Source organism: Lolium perenne, chromosome 3 (assembly GCF_019359855.2).
Source record: "Lolium perenne isolate Kyuss_39 chromosome 3, Kyuss_2.0, whole genome shotgun sequence".
Lineage (NCBI taxonomy): Eukaryota > Viridiplantae > Streptophyta > Magnoliopsida > Poales > Poaceae > Lolium > Lolium perenne.
The window spans coordinates 318008213-318022494 of record NC_067246.2 but is presented as its reverse complement, the minus strand read 5'-3'; the positions used below and the strand labels follow the sequence as shown (position 1 = coordinate 318022494).

Here is a 14282-nt window from a genome sequence, read left to right as displayed (position 1 = left end):
ATGCTTTGGAGGACGCGGCTTGAGATGCTCTTACGACCCAAAAAAAAAAATGGAGTAGCTAAGCTACAGTAGCACTGAAATGGGTGTGATGACAATTTGATCTAGAAACCCCTTTTGTTTTAGTTTCTTCTGTGTGAAATTTGTGCATACTACCCCTTTGAATTCGTATAGGTATTTGTTTGGGACGTAAATGAAGTATTATGTCAATTGCTCTCGAATTTCAACAAATTCTATTAAATTTTACAAAAAAAAACTATTAAAATTGTGCCGAAGAATGCACTTCTCCTGCACCACGTCGGATACGCACACCATGGCTACGGATACGATAGCCTTCCAATCGGCTATCATGCCATCCTGGCATATTGGCATGATCTATTAATTCACTCAAATGATATAATTAGGTAAACGACTACGTACAAAACGGTCACATCTAAACGGTAAAATTAGTTGATACTTCCTCACAACTCCCTCCGGTTCAAATTAGTTTACATACATCCAAATTATAAATCCAAGACATCTATTTATGGAATGGGGACGTAGTACTTCCTCCATTCGAAAATAAGTGACTTGGATTTATCTAGATTCTCGTGTATTTCCGGACAAAGAGAATATTATAAAACAAACAAATCTACTTTAACCCCTCCGCCGTTGCCCGTCGGGGCGATGTGCCCTTTGCTCAGAGTTGGAAGTCACCGCCCATATTTTCTTCCTTTGCCCTTTGGCGAGAATCATGTGGAGTGCAGTTTGGGAATTGCTTGGGTGCTCTTGGAACCCTACCTGTTTTGCGGAGCTTTATAGGATCCTTGATGATCTTTCGGGCCAAACCAAGAGGGTCTTGTGGATTTGTTGCGCGGCCCTCTGCTGGGTCTCTGGAACATTAGAAACAAGTTTACCATTGATGGGATTTTTCCTTCGTAACCTGCTGACGCCTTATATAAAATATTGATGTACTTATAGGTGTGGAAGCCAGTGACTAGGTGGCAGGACCGCGAGGCGTTGGAGTTGGCGATTGGGAGACTTCGCTCGCTCCACGCCAACATCCGGAACCGCACGGCGTGAGGAGCTCCGTTGGCGGACCGTGTCGAGCTATCTTATCTTATGCTTTTATCCTATGCTGAACTAGTTCGCAGTGCACGCTCGGGAGGTCTCGTTGGGGTGTCACCTTTCGATTATGTGTTGTTGTGGTACTGCTCGTGTCGGAGCATGTGCTCGAGTGTTGTAATCCTACTATGTCTGTATTGTTGTGATCATGTCGTGTACTCTGCCAGTTGAGGTTTCATTAATTTAAAGCTGGGCTCATCTTGAGCCTTCCGTCTAAATATGTAGATATGTTCTTCAATTAGAAATGCAGTGTTTTGTGTGCATGTTTGCCATGCACCATGTACATGCTTGTCACGTCACTAAGTTTCTATCATCAATTCCATGAATTGATTTTGAAGCAGGAATTACAAAAGAAAGGAGAAAAAATTGCATAGCCAAATGAACTTCAAAATCCTGTAAAAAGAATGAAATCTAAAAACAAATATTTATTTCTTGGTAAATGAAATCTAACCTCAGATATGAACTTTTCTCGGTACATATGGTTTTACCGATGCTCACTCTCGCGTGAGTATTTCTCTCTTCCTCTGGTTCTTGTGCTCCTTCAGGTTTAAAATAATTGGCAGAAAATGGATGTGTATGGTCTTATCTTTTGTCTATGCTATTTGTTTTTCCTTCTCAGCTGCTGTCAACTTGAACACATTGATTTAGTTCGTTCCCGCCCTTCGCTTGAAGTTTATTTTGAACCTAGGAGAGTATTAAAAATCGGTTATATACTGAATGGTTGACACTGTAAACATGTGAAATTAATTATGAACTATGAATAATCAACATATTGCATTTTGCATTTTTCTAATGTAAATGCTAAAGTGGGAAAAAGATTCAGAGACGTCATCCTAGAATACTCAACATATTGCATTTTTCTTACTTTTTGCAACAGTACATGCCCATACCTAAAATTCTTGTTCGTTCACCATTCCTCCTGACTCACGCTTTAGCCGTCTACATCGCTCATGTCGCTGGCCCTAGGGTGGCAAGCAGGGTGGGATGGGGGACGGAACTTTGTTCTAGTTCTTCTTAAATTCTTCTAACATCCAGTACCACCTTTTGCCTATAATTCTTGTTTTGCGGGACTTATGCGGGCACCGCTTCCAACCCTAGCTGGCCCCTCTGCATCATGTATGGCAGCTCTGGCCTCACTTGCATCGACCACACGCTCGATGATAGCCGATTTCCACCATGTGTGAATGTCTCCATCATCAGCACCATTTTCATGCATGATTTCTCTGAATTTAAGGTTTTGGGAAAAGATAACCGAACAGTAAACTTCGGTTCTCTCTACGAGCAGGGATTTCAGGCTCAGTTGCTTTTCTTTATACTGTAGGTTGCATACTTGCATGCGTGGCTCCATGTCAGCATGTTTCATCAACGTGGCGTCCACGTCACCTTTATGCATCCCTCGTTCAGCTCTGAATTTCATCGGGGGCAACCAGGTCTTGGGCGATCCGGCCGATGGAGACGGCAGCGAGACAGGGAGAATCCTGAATGTGGTGTTAGAATGTTCGTGTCCCCGGCGGAGATTACTTCACCGTGCGGTGCCTCCGTGCTGATCGCCGGTCGTTAACGACGGCGCGCCATGGTCTGAGTATGCGTCTGCCCAGAGAAAAGCTTGAGCTCAGCCGCCCGTAAGTAACAGCAGATCAGAGCGTATTCCCTTCACTTGCTCACTAACTGATTCTGAATTCGTAGTTTGCTCTAGTTTCGAATTTTAGGTTCTCGATGCATCAGATCAAGCACATGATAAGCAGGTCAAGGGCTGTGATGGAATGGCGCACAGACTACGTTCGACAGAATGCCCAAACAGAAACATGGGCATGTAATATAGTGGTCTACCGTAATTTGCAATGGCACGAAATTGCCCTGCTGCCCTCTCTTTGTTCAGCGAAGCTTGCTGGTGGTCCATCCCTCCGCGGTCTCTGTAATGTACTGGTAATACACTAGTGTTTCCTTCAATATCTTTTCCTCTTCATCGTTTTCATCACTTTCTTTGTTTCATTTGTTTGTGAACTTAGTATAAACAAGAACGACGTACTAAATTGGTACAATCCCCATCATCAACCATAGCCTGTATCTTTTACTAGTTCTTTTTAAGTGGTATATTCCTGGATACTCGAGGCCACATAAGCTGGAAAGCGATGGTGCGGTTGTAAATAGCAACCACCGACAATAACAAGAGAAGCTAGAAGTAAACTGCTGACTGCTTTGGGGGGTATCTTCTTGGAAAAATAAAAGATTCCATTTCAGAACAGGCCAAGGGTGGTACTTAGTGGGTGTGCTACTGTTAAATAATTACATCAAGCTTCCTGTATGGTTGGATGATTAGTTTGGAAGCATGCTTACTGAGCAATGCAGGACTTTTGTGGAATCGTCGTTACCCACTCAAAATCCCCACAGCTCATTTTCCATTTTTAATTCAAGGAGCTGTCCACTAACCAAAGATATACTCAGTTTTGTGATCCTGATAGCATACTCATTACCTACCAACTCCATCTTTCAAGAAAAGTTTCGTATAGCTCCATCTACACAACCATGTTAGAGGGTGTCATCTGGTTGCTAATCCTGAAGCTTAGGGACGCCCTCACAAATGAAACTGTTCAGATAGGGAAGTCGTTTATTGCCTATGAAGCATCTGCTCTGCAAGACCTATTTGGTGAAATAAGGAAAATGAAGGAGGAATTGGAGAGCATGCAAGCCTTCTTCCGAACTGCTGAGCGGTTCAAGGATGCGGATGAGACAACTGTTGCATTTGTGAAGCAAATCAGGGGTCTCGCTTTTAACATCGAGGATGTTATTGACGAGTTCACCTACAAGTTGGGGGAAGACCGTGAGGCGATGTTTCTGTTGAAAGCAATTAGGAGGGTCAGGCAAATCAAGACATGGTATCGCCTAGCCAACAGTTTGCGTGATATCAAAGCCAACCTCAAGCGTGCTGCAGAGAGAAGGCACAGATATGACCTGAAGGGTGTTGAAAGGGATGCAAAACTAACAAGAGTAGGCAGCTTAAATAGAAGATCTGCAGAATCTGTACATTTTAAAAGGGAAGATGATCTTGTGGGGATTGCAGAGACTAGAAACTTGCTGATGAAATGGATGAAAGATGAGGAGCAGCAACACATGATAATCACTGTTTGGGGCATGGGAGGTGTTGGTAAGACAACACTTGCTGCTCATGTCTACAACGCCATCAAGACTGATTTTGACACTTGTGCTTGGATCACTGTGTCTCATAGCTATGAAGCTGATGATTTGCTCAAACAAATTGTTGAAGAGTTCCGAAAGAATGACAGGAAGAAGGAATTTCCAAAGGATGTTGATGTCACAGATTACAGAAGTCTAGTGGAGACAATCCGACGTTACCTAGAGAACAAAAGGTATGTTCTTGTTTTAGATGATGTTTGGAGTGTGAATGTTTGGTTTGACAGCAAAGATGCATTTTCTGCTTGCAAACTTGGTCGGATAATTTTCACATCAAGGATATACGAGGTTGCACTGCTTGCTTCCGAAGCCCAAATGATTAACTTGCAACCCTTGCAAAATCACTATGCATGGGATCTGTTTTGCAAAGAGGCATTTTGGAAGAATGAAAATAGTGATTGTCCACCAGAATTGCATGATTGGGCGCACAAGTTTGTAGAAAAATGCAATGGTTTGCCAATTGCTATTGTATGCATTGGGCGCCTCCTGTCATTCAAGAGCGCAACATTTTTGGAGTGGGAGAATGTGTACAAAACTCTTGAGATGCAATTTACAAACAATTTCATACTGGATATGAACATAATATTGAAGGTTAGTTTGGAAGACTTGCCACACAACATGAAAAACTGCTTTCTTTACTGCTGCATGTTCCCTGAGAATCATGTGATGCAAAGGAAATGGCTAGTACGGCTCTGGGTTGCAGAAGGATTTATTGAAGAGAGTGAGCATAAGACACTGGAGGAGGTTGCAGAAGATTACTTGACCGAGCTCATCAATCGATGTCTGTTAGTGGAGGTTAAGAGGAATGAAACAGGGTATGTTGATGATTTCCAAATGCATGATATCCTTCGTGTATTAGCCCTTTCTAAGGCACGCGAAGAGAACTTTTGCATTGTCCTTGATTACTCAAGGACTCATCTTATTGGGCAAGCTCGCCGCTTATCAATACAAAGAGGGGATATTGCACACCTTGCAGAATCTGTGCCACATCTCCGCTCCTTGCTTGTTTTCCAAAACTCACTTAGTTTTGGTTCACTTCGTTCATTCTCAAGGTCTGTTAAGTTAATGTCTGTCTTGAATCTGCAAGATAGTTCAATCGAGTGTCTGCCAAATGAGGTGTTTGATTTGTTCAATCTGCGCTATCTGGGCCTTAGACGAACTAAAATTGCAACTATCTCAAGGTTGATTGGAAGGCTACAGAATCTGCTTGTATTTGACGCTTGGAAAAGCAAAATTACCAACCTACCAGCAGAAATCACAAGGCTGTGTAAGTTGACACATCTTATTGTAACTGTGAAACCATTGATACCATGTTTGCAATATGTTCCTTCTATTGGTGTACCAGCACCTGTTGGTGGTATGTGTTCTCTGGCAAGTCTCCAGACATTATTGCTCGTGGAATCTAGTTCTGAAATGGTCAATTACCTTGGTGCTCTAGTTCTATTGAGATCATTCCGGATCAGTAAAGTTCAAGGTCGCCATTGTGATAAGTTGTTTGTAGCTATTACCAATATGGTTCGTCTAACCCGGCTTGGGATCCAAGCAAATGATGACGAGGAAGTTCTGCAACTTGATGCACTCAATCCACCTCCACTACTTCAGAAAATTTTCTTGCTGGGGACATTAGCTAAAGAATCATTACCTCGATTTTTCTTATCGATTAGTAAACTGAAATGCCTCTCCATTCTACGGCTGGTCTGGTCAAAACTTCAGGAGGATATGTTTTGTTATCTTGAGGAATTACAGCAGTTGGTGAAGCTTCAGCTTTATGATGCATTTGATGGCAATAATATGTACTTCCGGGCAACGTCATTTCGGAAACTTCGAGTACTGAAAATCTGGGGAGCTCCACATCTCAGCCAGATGACGATAGAAAGAGGGGCCATGCCCAGCTTGGTTGATTTGAAGCTCCTGCTCTGTCCGGAGTTGAAGTTGTTGCCAGGTGGCATCGAACATGTGAGCACTCTTGAAGAGCTGACTTTGAATTCTACCGCTGAAGAGCTTGTGAACAGGGTTCGACAGAAGAAAGAGGAGAACATATCACATGTTCAGAGAGTTTACGTGGGTTTCGTCAGGAACGGCGAGCTGGCTGCAGAGAGGATTCAGTAAATACATCTCCATCCAGACTGTCATTGTTTCTTCTCTTCTATAATTTCTTCAGTCATGTGATGTAACATGGAACCTTCTATTTTTACCCACACCAGGGCCTTATTTTCTGCACTTTAAAGTCTCAATGTATCCATGTTTCTGTTTGCCTTTGCTATATTTTCAATGATTCAGGTCAGCTTCGTTTTCCTTCTAAATTTAGGGACCGAAAGGGTTTGATGTACGTGTAATTACTTGTTTTGCTCTATGCTTCATCTGTGAAGGTTTTAACCTTTTCCATTGTAGTGGTGGTGCTTCAAAATAGCTTGGTTCTAACCCAGCCAGAACGAGCAGTGCAGAGCCGGCTCATTTTCTTTCAGTGCTGGTTATGGGAGTGGCACTAGTTCGCAGAAACTTTTTTTTTTGGCACCCATAATTCATAGTAGGCCTATTTTTAGTTCAGATTTGTATTTTCTGCTCAGGCATTCAAGCATTGGATGGCGTACACGAACTCTGCACTTTTACAAACTTCCAGTTCTCTGTTTGCTCCATTAATAGCAGTGTTGTCACACATTTGATTGAACCAAACTTACAGTTTTTTCAGCCGTTGGATTCCTTCTCTTACAGTCTATTTGCTTTTGGATGTTACTCTTAACAAGGTAATAATCATATGTACAACTTATTTTCGTACCAAAGTTTATGTCCATCGCAAACCTCGTAGACCGCAGCGTGATGTACTAGCATTTAGTCAAAAGTCAACGTTTTCTAAGTTTGTCCAAGTTTTATATAAAAATATAAATAATTACAATACTAAATCAGTACCAATAGATTTAACATAAAGTATATTTTCTTAATGTATCCATTCAATACCGTATATATATTTTTTCCTAAATATTTAGTCAAAATTAGTAAGATTTTAACTTTTAACTAATTCTTAAACATTTTACATTTTTGAAACAGAGGATTAGAAAGCTGCATGTCCTCCCAAAATCAGATGTCCTCGGAAGTGAAGGCTAGTGGTGGTGGGGTGGGCACCGCTTGACCAAGAGGGGTGGACGCTTGTCTTTCTTGAGCTGCTGACAACAGATTTGTTTTGGCCTTCTATTGTGCTTATGTGACAGATCTGGACCGTCCATCATAAGCACCAGGACCATCTTCAGGAGAGCCCCTACTCCAGCCCACAGATTTTATTTTTCAGGGTTTCCACCGAAAAGGAGCCCCCTTCAATTTTTTTTGGCCCCTCAAATTTTGCATTGGGGTGCAGTACTTCGTTGTTGCGGGGCAAGGGAAGCGTAGTCATCTACGGAACGAGGTGCACAAGATAAGGGTTTTACCTAGGTCCAACCTCTCTGAAGGAGTAAAAGGCCTACATCCTGCTAGATTTGTATTGCTTGAGATTGATCACAATGGGGGTGCTCATCCAGTCGGCGTGGCGACCGGGAGCAGGGGTTTTGGAGAATGGGGGATCGGACCATCTCTAGGGTTTAGCCCGGGGGTTTATATATGCACCCCGGTCAAGGGTTTACAGCGGATAAGACCACCCGTATCTGGTAGCTAAAAGGCCGGAGGGCCTTACTTCACCACCAAGACTTCATCCGCCAACTTCACAGGCCAGTCGCCAGGGTTTTTGGCCCAGTCGTTGGCACTTGGGCCTAGTCGCCGGAGGTATCGGCCCAGTCGTCCGACAACTGGACCCCCTCTTGGACCTTCTTCTGCCGGCGAGTAGGACATGTGATTAGCCCCCTAGGGCATATTCCCATTAGTAATCCCCAAGCGCATCATGGACACATCGTCGAAGGCTTCGAGCGAGTCGAATGGAGGAACTTGGACGGAGGCGTAGGGCGAGTCGGTGATGAGCTCCTGAAGCATGGACTCCTTACTATAACCCATATTTGACCCGACCTCGCTATCTTCGTTTCAGCTTGTGCCTCTTACTGTGCTACAATCATCCACCCCCACCCATCCATGCATCTCCCACATCGTCGTCCGTCATCTCCCACCCCTCCGCACAAACCATAGGTCGACGCCGCTCGTATGACCTCTTCCGTGACGTATTGTCGCCCCTTCTGGTCACCTACGAGCTTGGCGGCCGGAGCAGTGTAGTCCGGCCACGCATGTGCCCTCTCACGCCACACTGATAGTTCCATGTACACCTCTCAACTCCGCCACCAGCTGGTGAAGTGCGGAGGCCATGGGCTCCCCTTGAGCACCCATGCCCTATAGGGGAGAGAGAGAGAGAGAGAGAGAGAGAGAGAGAGAGACCAAAGGGGGAAAACTTATGGTGGACCCACGTGTTAGAGAGCAAAAAAATGAGAATTGAAGAGTATGAGGGGCCTTAAATAGTCTTTCAAGAAGACAATTTGAGAGGTATTGTTAGAAATGCTCGAAGTCTAGAAAAATGGACATGCATTATGCTCCATAGCAAAATAAAATATCCAACGTTGCACAAAATTACTCCAACGTTGCACAAAATTACAATTCATGGTGAATTAAATACTAGGAAATAAAATAACGCAGTGGTGGTCGCCTCCTATCTCCCACACCCACCTCTAACCTCCGCAACCAGCATGCAAAGTGCGGAGGCAGAGGCTTGTCCCGAGCATCCGCCGAGGAGGAAAAAGGAAAGAAAATCTGAGGACGAGGAATGTGAGAGTGTATTTGTGAAAAGACAAAGGCTATGGATGTGGTAGAAGGCAAAATGTGAGATCTGGAAAACGGGAAAGTCCGCAAATTGTATTTTAAGAGAATAGTTTGAGAATTACCGTTAGAAATGATCTAGACCAAGAAACTTTCTGAAGCCCGAACAACAAAGAAGGAAGTGCCTAAAACACGATATTTGTGAGACAACTACGAAACTGCACTCAACTTACAGGGTTGTGCCGGCTACCAAGGCAAGAGGGATGCTAAGTCATCCCACGGTTTATAAAAATTGATAAACATTATGGGTACAGAGCAAATAAAACGAAAGATACTACCAGTAGTAGTTGGGGCTAGATCATTGTGTAACTTGGGTTGGAGGTGCGGTAGCGAGTTCTGTTTTGTCCGCTTTGCGTCCTCGTGATGGCGTCCAAGTTTTTGACCCGGTGGGATCTAGGCAAAAAAACTACGCATGGCCTTGACATTGCTGGTGACGGCGTCACCTTTCGGGCGTCGTTATCTTGTTGAAGGCATCCCGAAGAGATCCCTTCCGTCCCTCCACCTCATTCTGCTCCCCTTGGTGGCCTTGCTTCGGGCAAGCTTCTGTGGCTGATGTTCGAGCCCTCTCACCTCGTCGGCCTGGCTACTTTTACACGGCCTGCTTCAGTAGCTGATGGCCCGCCTAGTGCCTTGGGAGGCTCTGCTAGGTCGACGTTTGGTCGTAGTTTCGCCGGTGTACCTATCCCAATGTCAGTGGAAGATGTTGTGTTTCTGGTCTAGACCTAGCCCGAGCTCGGGGGGTGATGATTCGGGGTCTAGGTGAAATCTTTGCAGGACCTCGGTCTCTGCCGACGATGATGACGCATTCGCGCGCCATGCACCTTCTTGGAGGCGTCGTCGCAAGACCCCCCTTCCTTTGGATCATCAACCTTTGCCAGGTAGTTGGCCCGTCGTCGAGTCCCTCTTGGGCTAATGTTTTGGTGCGTAAGAGATTTGTTGGCGTGGACTACGACGTGCTCTCTCCAGTGCCACAGAAGACAAGACTCCCTCAACCTGGCGCTTGTTGATGTTTCTGTGTTATCTTTTGTTGTTGGTTTTTCGGTTTGCAAGGTTATACTTGTGTGTTGTAAATCTTGGTGTAACTTCTAGCCGGTTGATGGCTTCGCTAATTCAAAGCCAGGCTCATTTCAAGCATTCCGTCTAAAAAAGTATTAAGTAAAAAAATGCTAGGAAACATAATTAATATTCAGAACTGCAATTAACAAAAAAATCCAGTAGTGAACAATAATAATATAGTACTGCATAATAGATTATATCCTTTTTTATGGACTGTTAACTATAGAAAGGTATAATTCTGCAGAGCGGTAAAAAAAAAGATATTCGAGTATAGTGCACAAATCATACTACCGGTAGTTGGTAAAATGCTACGGAGTAGGAAACAAAATTAATGTTTCAAGATGCAACACACAAGGAGTACTGCTAGTGTATATATATTGTAATTAAAATGCAAGGAAACAAAATACGTTCTAAAATGAGGGCACCAGATAGATAGTAATATAGTATGACCTGGATTCGGCCCATGTGGCACACTGTTCGTAGATGGGCTGACGTGGAGGGCATCCAAACAAACACGAACAACATTTCGAGGAGAGCGATGCATAACACATTCATGTGTTCCCACTTCCCACCCCCAGCTCACCCGTAATAAATACTCCACGGCTTGGCCTGTGGTCGTCACTCTCGTTCCGCCGGACATAGGGGAGAGAGGGATCGGAGAGGACCCGCCGGGGACGAAGACATGGACGATGAGGGAGGCGCGAAGGTCAGTGCCGGTGGCGGCTGCAAGGCCGTTTTCCCGGCGGAGAGCGTGATGCTGCCGGCAAGCATGGTGCTGGTGCAGCTCTTCTCCATAGTGCTGGTGCTCCTCTCGAAGCTGGCTCTCAACACCGGCATGCAGCCCTTCGTCCTGCTCGCCTACCGGAACCTCATCGGCGCCGCCGCCGTCGCGCCGCTCGCCTTCTTCTTCGAGAGGTTTGTGCATATACATAAGTACATTTGTGCACGCGATCAGTTCTTGGAGGTAAGTGGCACCCTCAAATCTGATACATAAGCCATCAACATGTTTTCTCCTCTTCTTCTTCGATCGAGCAGTCTGGTTTTGAACTCAATAATTTCAGATGTCCAGTGCATGAAAAATTAAGACACGATAGTAGCAGGACGGAGAGATTCAATCGAGGGTAGATTACTTCTTTTTCTGATATCCACACAATTAGCTTTGCGACCGTGGGACTGCGGCCCATGTTTTGGGAAGAAAAAGGAGAAGTAACAAAATAAGAAAGTTTCAAGTTAATACTACTTTGGTTAGTTCAAGTAGATTTTGGATTGCAAATACTTCCTAGCTTGCATGCATCATGCATCGGCAAAAAAAAAAAGACCAGATTACAGTTGAATGTAGATGTGCTGGTTAGCAAATGCTTGACGCTTTCGTACTTTCAATATGGCAATTTTCAATAAATATCTCTGGTGCTTGCTTGTCGACAGTGGTGTTACCAAAATAGATCATGTACAACTACTCTGCATTGGCATGGCAAACCTTGCACATTAATTTCTCCCCATCCAAATTTGAAAGGGTTAATTACATACCTTATCTGACGTTGCTAATTTATCATTGCATCACCTTTATCTCACGCAGGAAAGCAAAGAAAGTCCCCAACCTCATCGAGTGTGGCTGGATTACCATAAACGCCACTTTCGGGTTAGCACTTATCTTCCATCTACCCACTCCGCTACTCTGTGTAAGATCAATGCAATTTTGAGCAGACATTTGCAAATGGCAATGCTATCCATGCTACATATGATTTGCCACGCTGCTGATGATGAACACAGATGACGACAGCCACTCGCAAAGCATAGGACAAAACACACTTAGCATGATAATTTTTGGATTCGAGTCTTGTTTTGTCAATGAATTCAAGTCGACTCTTGACTTTTGTTTTCCAATTATCTTCCATTCAGTCACACCTCTAATCTTTGTAAGATAAATGTAAATTTGGGCAGATAAATTTGGCCAATGGCAATTCTATCCATGCCATATTTGCTTCGGCAGGCATTAGGCTGATGACGAGTCACAGATAAGCAAGAGACAAACAAATGTAGCTCTAAAGTTTTGTCATGTCTTGAAGTGGATTCTTGACTTTTGTTTTCCTGACATATGTGTATAGGGTTATCCTGGCGATGGGGCTTTACTACTATGGCCTGCGCGGCACCAACGCCACCTACTCCGTCATCTTTCTCAACCTCATCCCCATCGTCACCTCCCTCGTCGCCATCGCACTCAGGTACTTGCTTGCGCAATCTGACATGAAAAAAATCATGGCACTATGTTTAACATTGTTAACAACCTCCCCATGACATGCATCTCTGGTTCTGAATTCAGGGCAGAGAAGCTGGCATTCACAAGCTGGCCTGGCAAGATGAAGCTCCTGGGCATCTTGGCGTGCGTCGGGGGAACAATGGTGGTCACCCTCTACAAAGGCAAGATGCTGCGCCATCCTTGGCCTACCCACCTGCTGAGGCCCCATACTCATGCAGCAGCAACTCCGGCAGTTCACCACAATATGGTCGCAGGCACACTATTCCTGTGCGGCAGCTGCCTCGGATACGCCTTCTGGTTCATCATACAGGTGCCATACTGATACTGGCCCTGGAATCTGGAAATAAATCTTGACTTCCACATTTATGGGTACTTCAGAATGAGTGTTACAATGTCCCAACTGAAGAAAAAGATTCATTGCCTTCTTGATTGTTATGGCTTTTATGTTATAATGCTACTGCATGTATTTGTAATATCCTTCCTGACTCATTCTAGTATGTAACTATTTCTGCAATTGAATCTACAGGTTAGGCTAGCTAAGGTTTTCCCATCTAGGTACTGGGCGACGACGCTAACGTGTCTGTCCGGGAGCCTGCAAGCTTTCGTTATCGGCATCTTGATCGACCATGACACGTCAGCATGGAGGCTTAAGTGGGACCTACAGCTCCTCACTGTAGTCTACTCGGTAAGACTGACGGTGGATTCAGGTCTGTCATTTCACAGTAACGAAACATGGAACTTTATTAATGCTTTGCTTTTCATTTCACTTCCTAAGGGGATATTCAACACCGGTGTTGCGTTCATCCTGATGTCTTGGGCGGTGAAGCGTCGTGGGCCAATTTACCCCTCCATGTTCAACTCTCTAGCCATGGTAGCAACTGTGATCATGGACTCGGCACTGCTCGGCACCAGCATCTTCTTAGGAAGGTGCGTTTCTCGAGCAACAGACTAAACATGATCAATTCCTTCAGATATCCGCACTTGTGCACTGTAGCAATCCGGCAAATCTCAATTGCACATACCATGGTTATCTGCAGCATTTTGGGAACACTGCTAGTCATCTTGGGGCTATACGCATTTCTGTGGGGGAAGGGAAAGGAGCTTCAGGAAGCTATGGCAGCAGCGAAGAACGCCAGTGGGAAGGAGGAAGCTGGAGACTGCGGCGAGCATGGTTCACAAGAACTGGAGCAGCGCCGTGGCAGCAATGAGTTAGCATAACGAGTGCAGGTGTGTTCACGAAGACTAACAGTCGCGACAAAGGTGTAAAGGTGCAGTGGCCTTCTATACATAGTTTTCCCGGTGGACGATGATGGAGATACTACTTAGAGTACTCTGAATTTAAGACTCATGCATTATATGAACCAAGAGTTGGGCATCTTCAGAATTTAGCATCTCGTATTATATTCAGTGGGCACTTAATCATTTATCATGTCTCCATTCCAGAAAATTCCGTGCAGTTTTTCAGCCTTATTTTCCCTGGCTGGCATTCAGTGCAGTACTGTGAGTTTCTGTTTCATTTCTGCCTGTGAAATGCATACACGAGGTACAAAGTTAAACTCTTATTATTACATTGAGTCACTGCAATGACAATACCCTATACCAGGAAGCTATACATTACTGCATACAATGATCTCCAGGAGAACATAAGGCCATGGTTTTCAATTGTTGATACAGCAGCAAGGGACACACCTAAGAATCAAATATGTTGACCCAAGTGGGTTCTTCAGTAGAATACTTTTTTTTTACATGTTATTCAGGCTCTGGAAATGTGACCCAGCCACGCTTTGCTTCTTGCGTTGAATACGGCAGGATGCTATTGAACGGACGGCAAGCCATCTGCAATTTTGGAGGAGGCAGTAGCAGCAGAGTAAGTAGAAAGTGAACAACAAGCATT

General features: G+C 44.4%; 2 protein-coding genes across 2 annotated transcripts; both read left to right on the top strand.

Moving 5' to 3' along the window:
• The first annotated feature begins 2496 nt into the window (after positions 1-2496).
• LOC127345600 (disease resistance protein RPM1-like) lies at positions 2497-6413 on the top strand. The gene is made up of 2 exons (XM_051372093.2): positions 2497-2723; positions 2798-6413. The coding sequence occupies exon 2, from the start codon at positions 3628-3630 to the stop codon at positions 6400-6402; it is 2775 nt and encodes a 924-aa protein (XP_051228053.1). The 5' UTR covers positions 2497-2723; positions 2798-3627; the 3' UTR covers positions 6403-6413.
• Positions 6414-10813: 4400 nt separating this feature from the next.
• Positions 10814-14052, top strand: LOC127340339 (WAT1-related protein At5g64700). Its single transcript, XM_051366102.2, has 7 exons — positions 10814-11046; positions 11708-11770; positions 12237-12353; positions 12452-12698; positions 12915-13073; positions 13164-13315; positions 13426-14052. The coding sequence occupies exons 1-7, from the start codon at positions 10814-10816 to the stop codon at positions 13604-13606; spliced, it is 1152 nt and encodes a 383-aa protein (XP_051222062.1). The 3' UTR covers positions 13607-14052.
• The last annotated feature ends 230 nt before the right edge of the window (positions 14053-14282 follow it).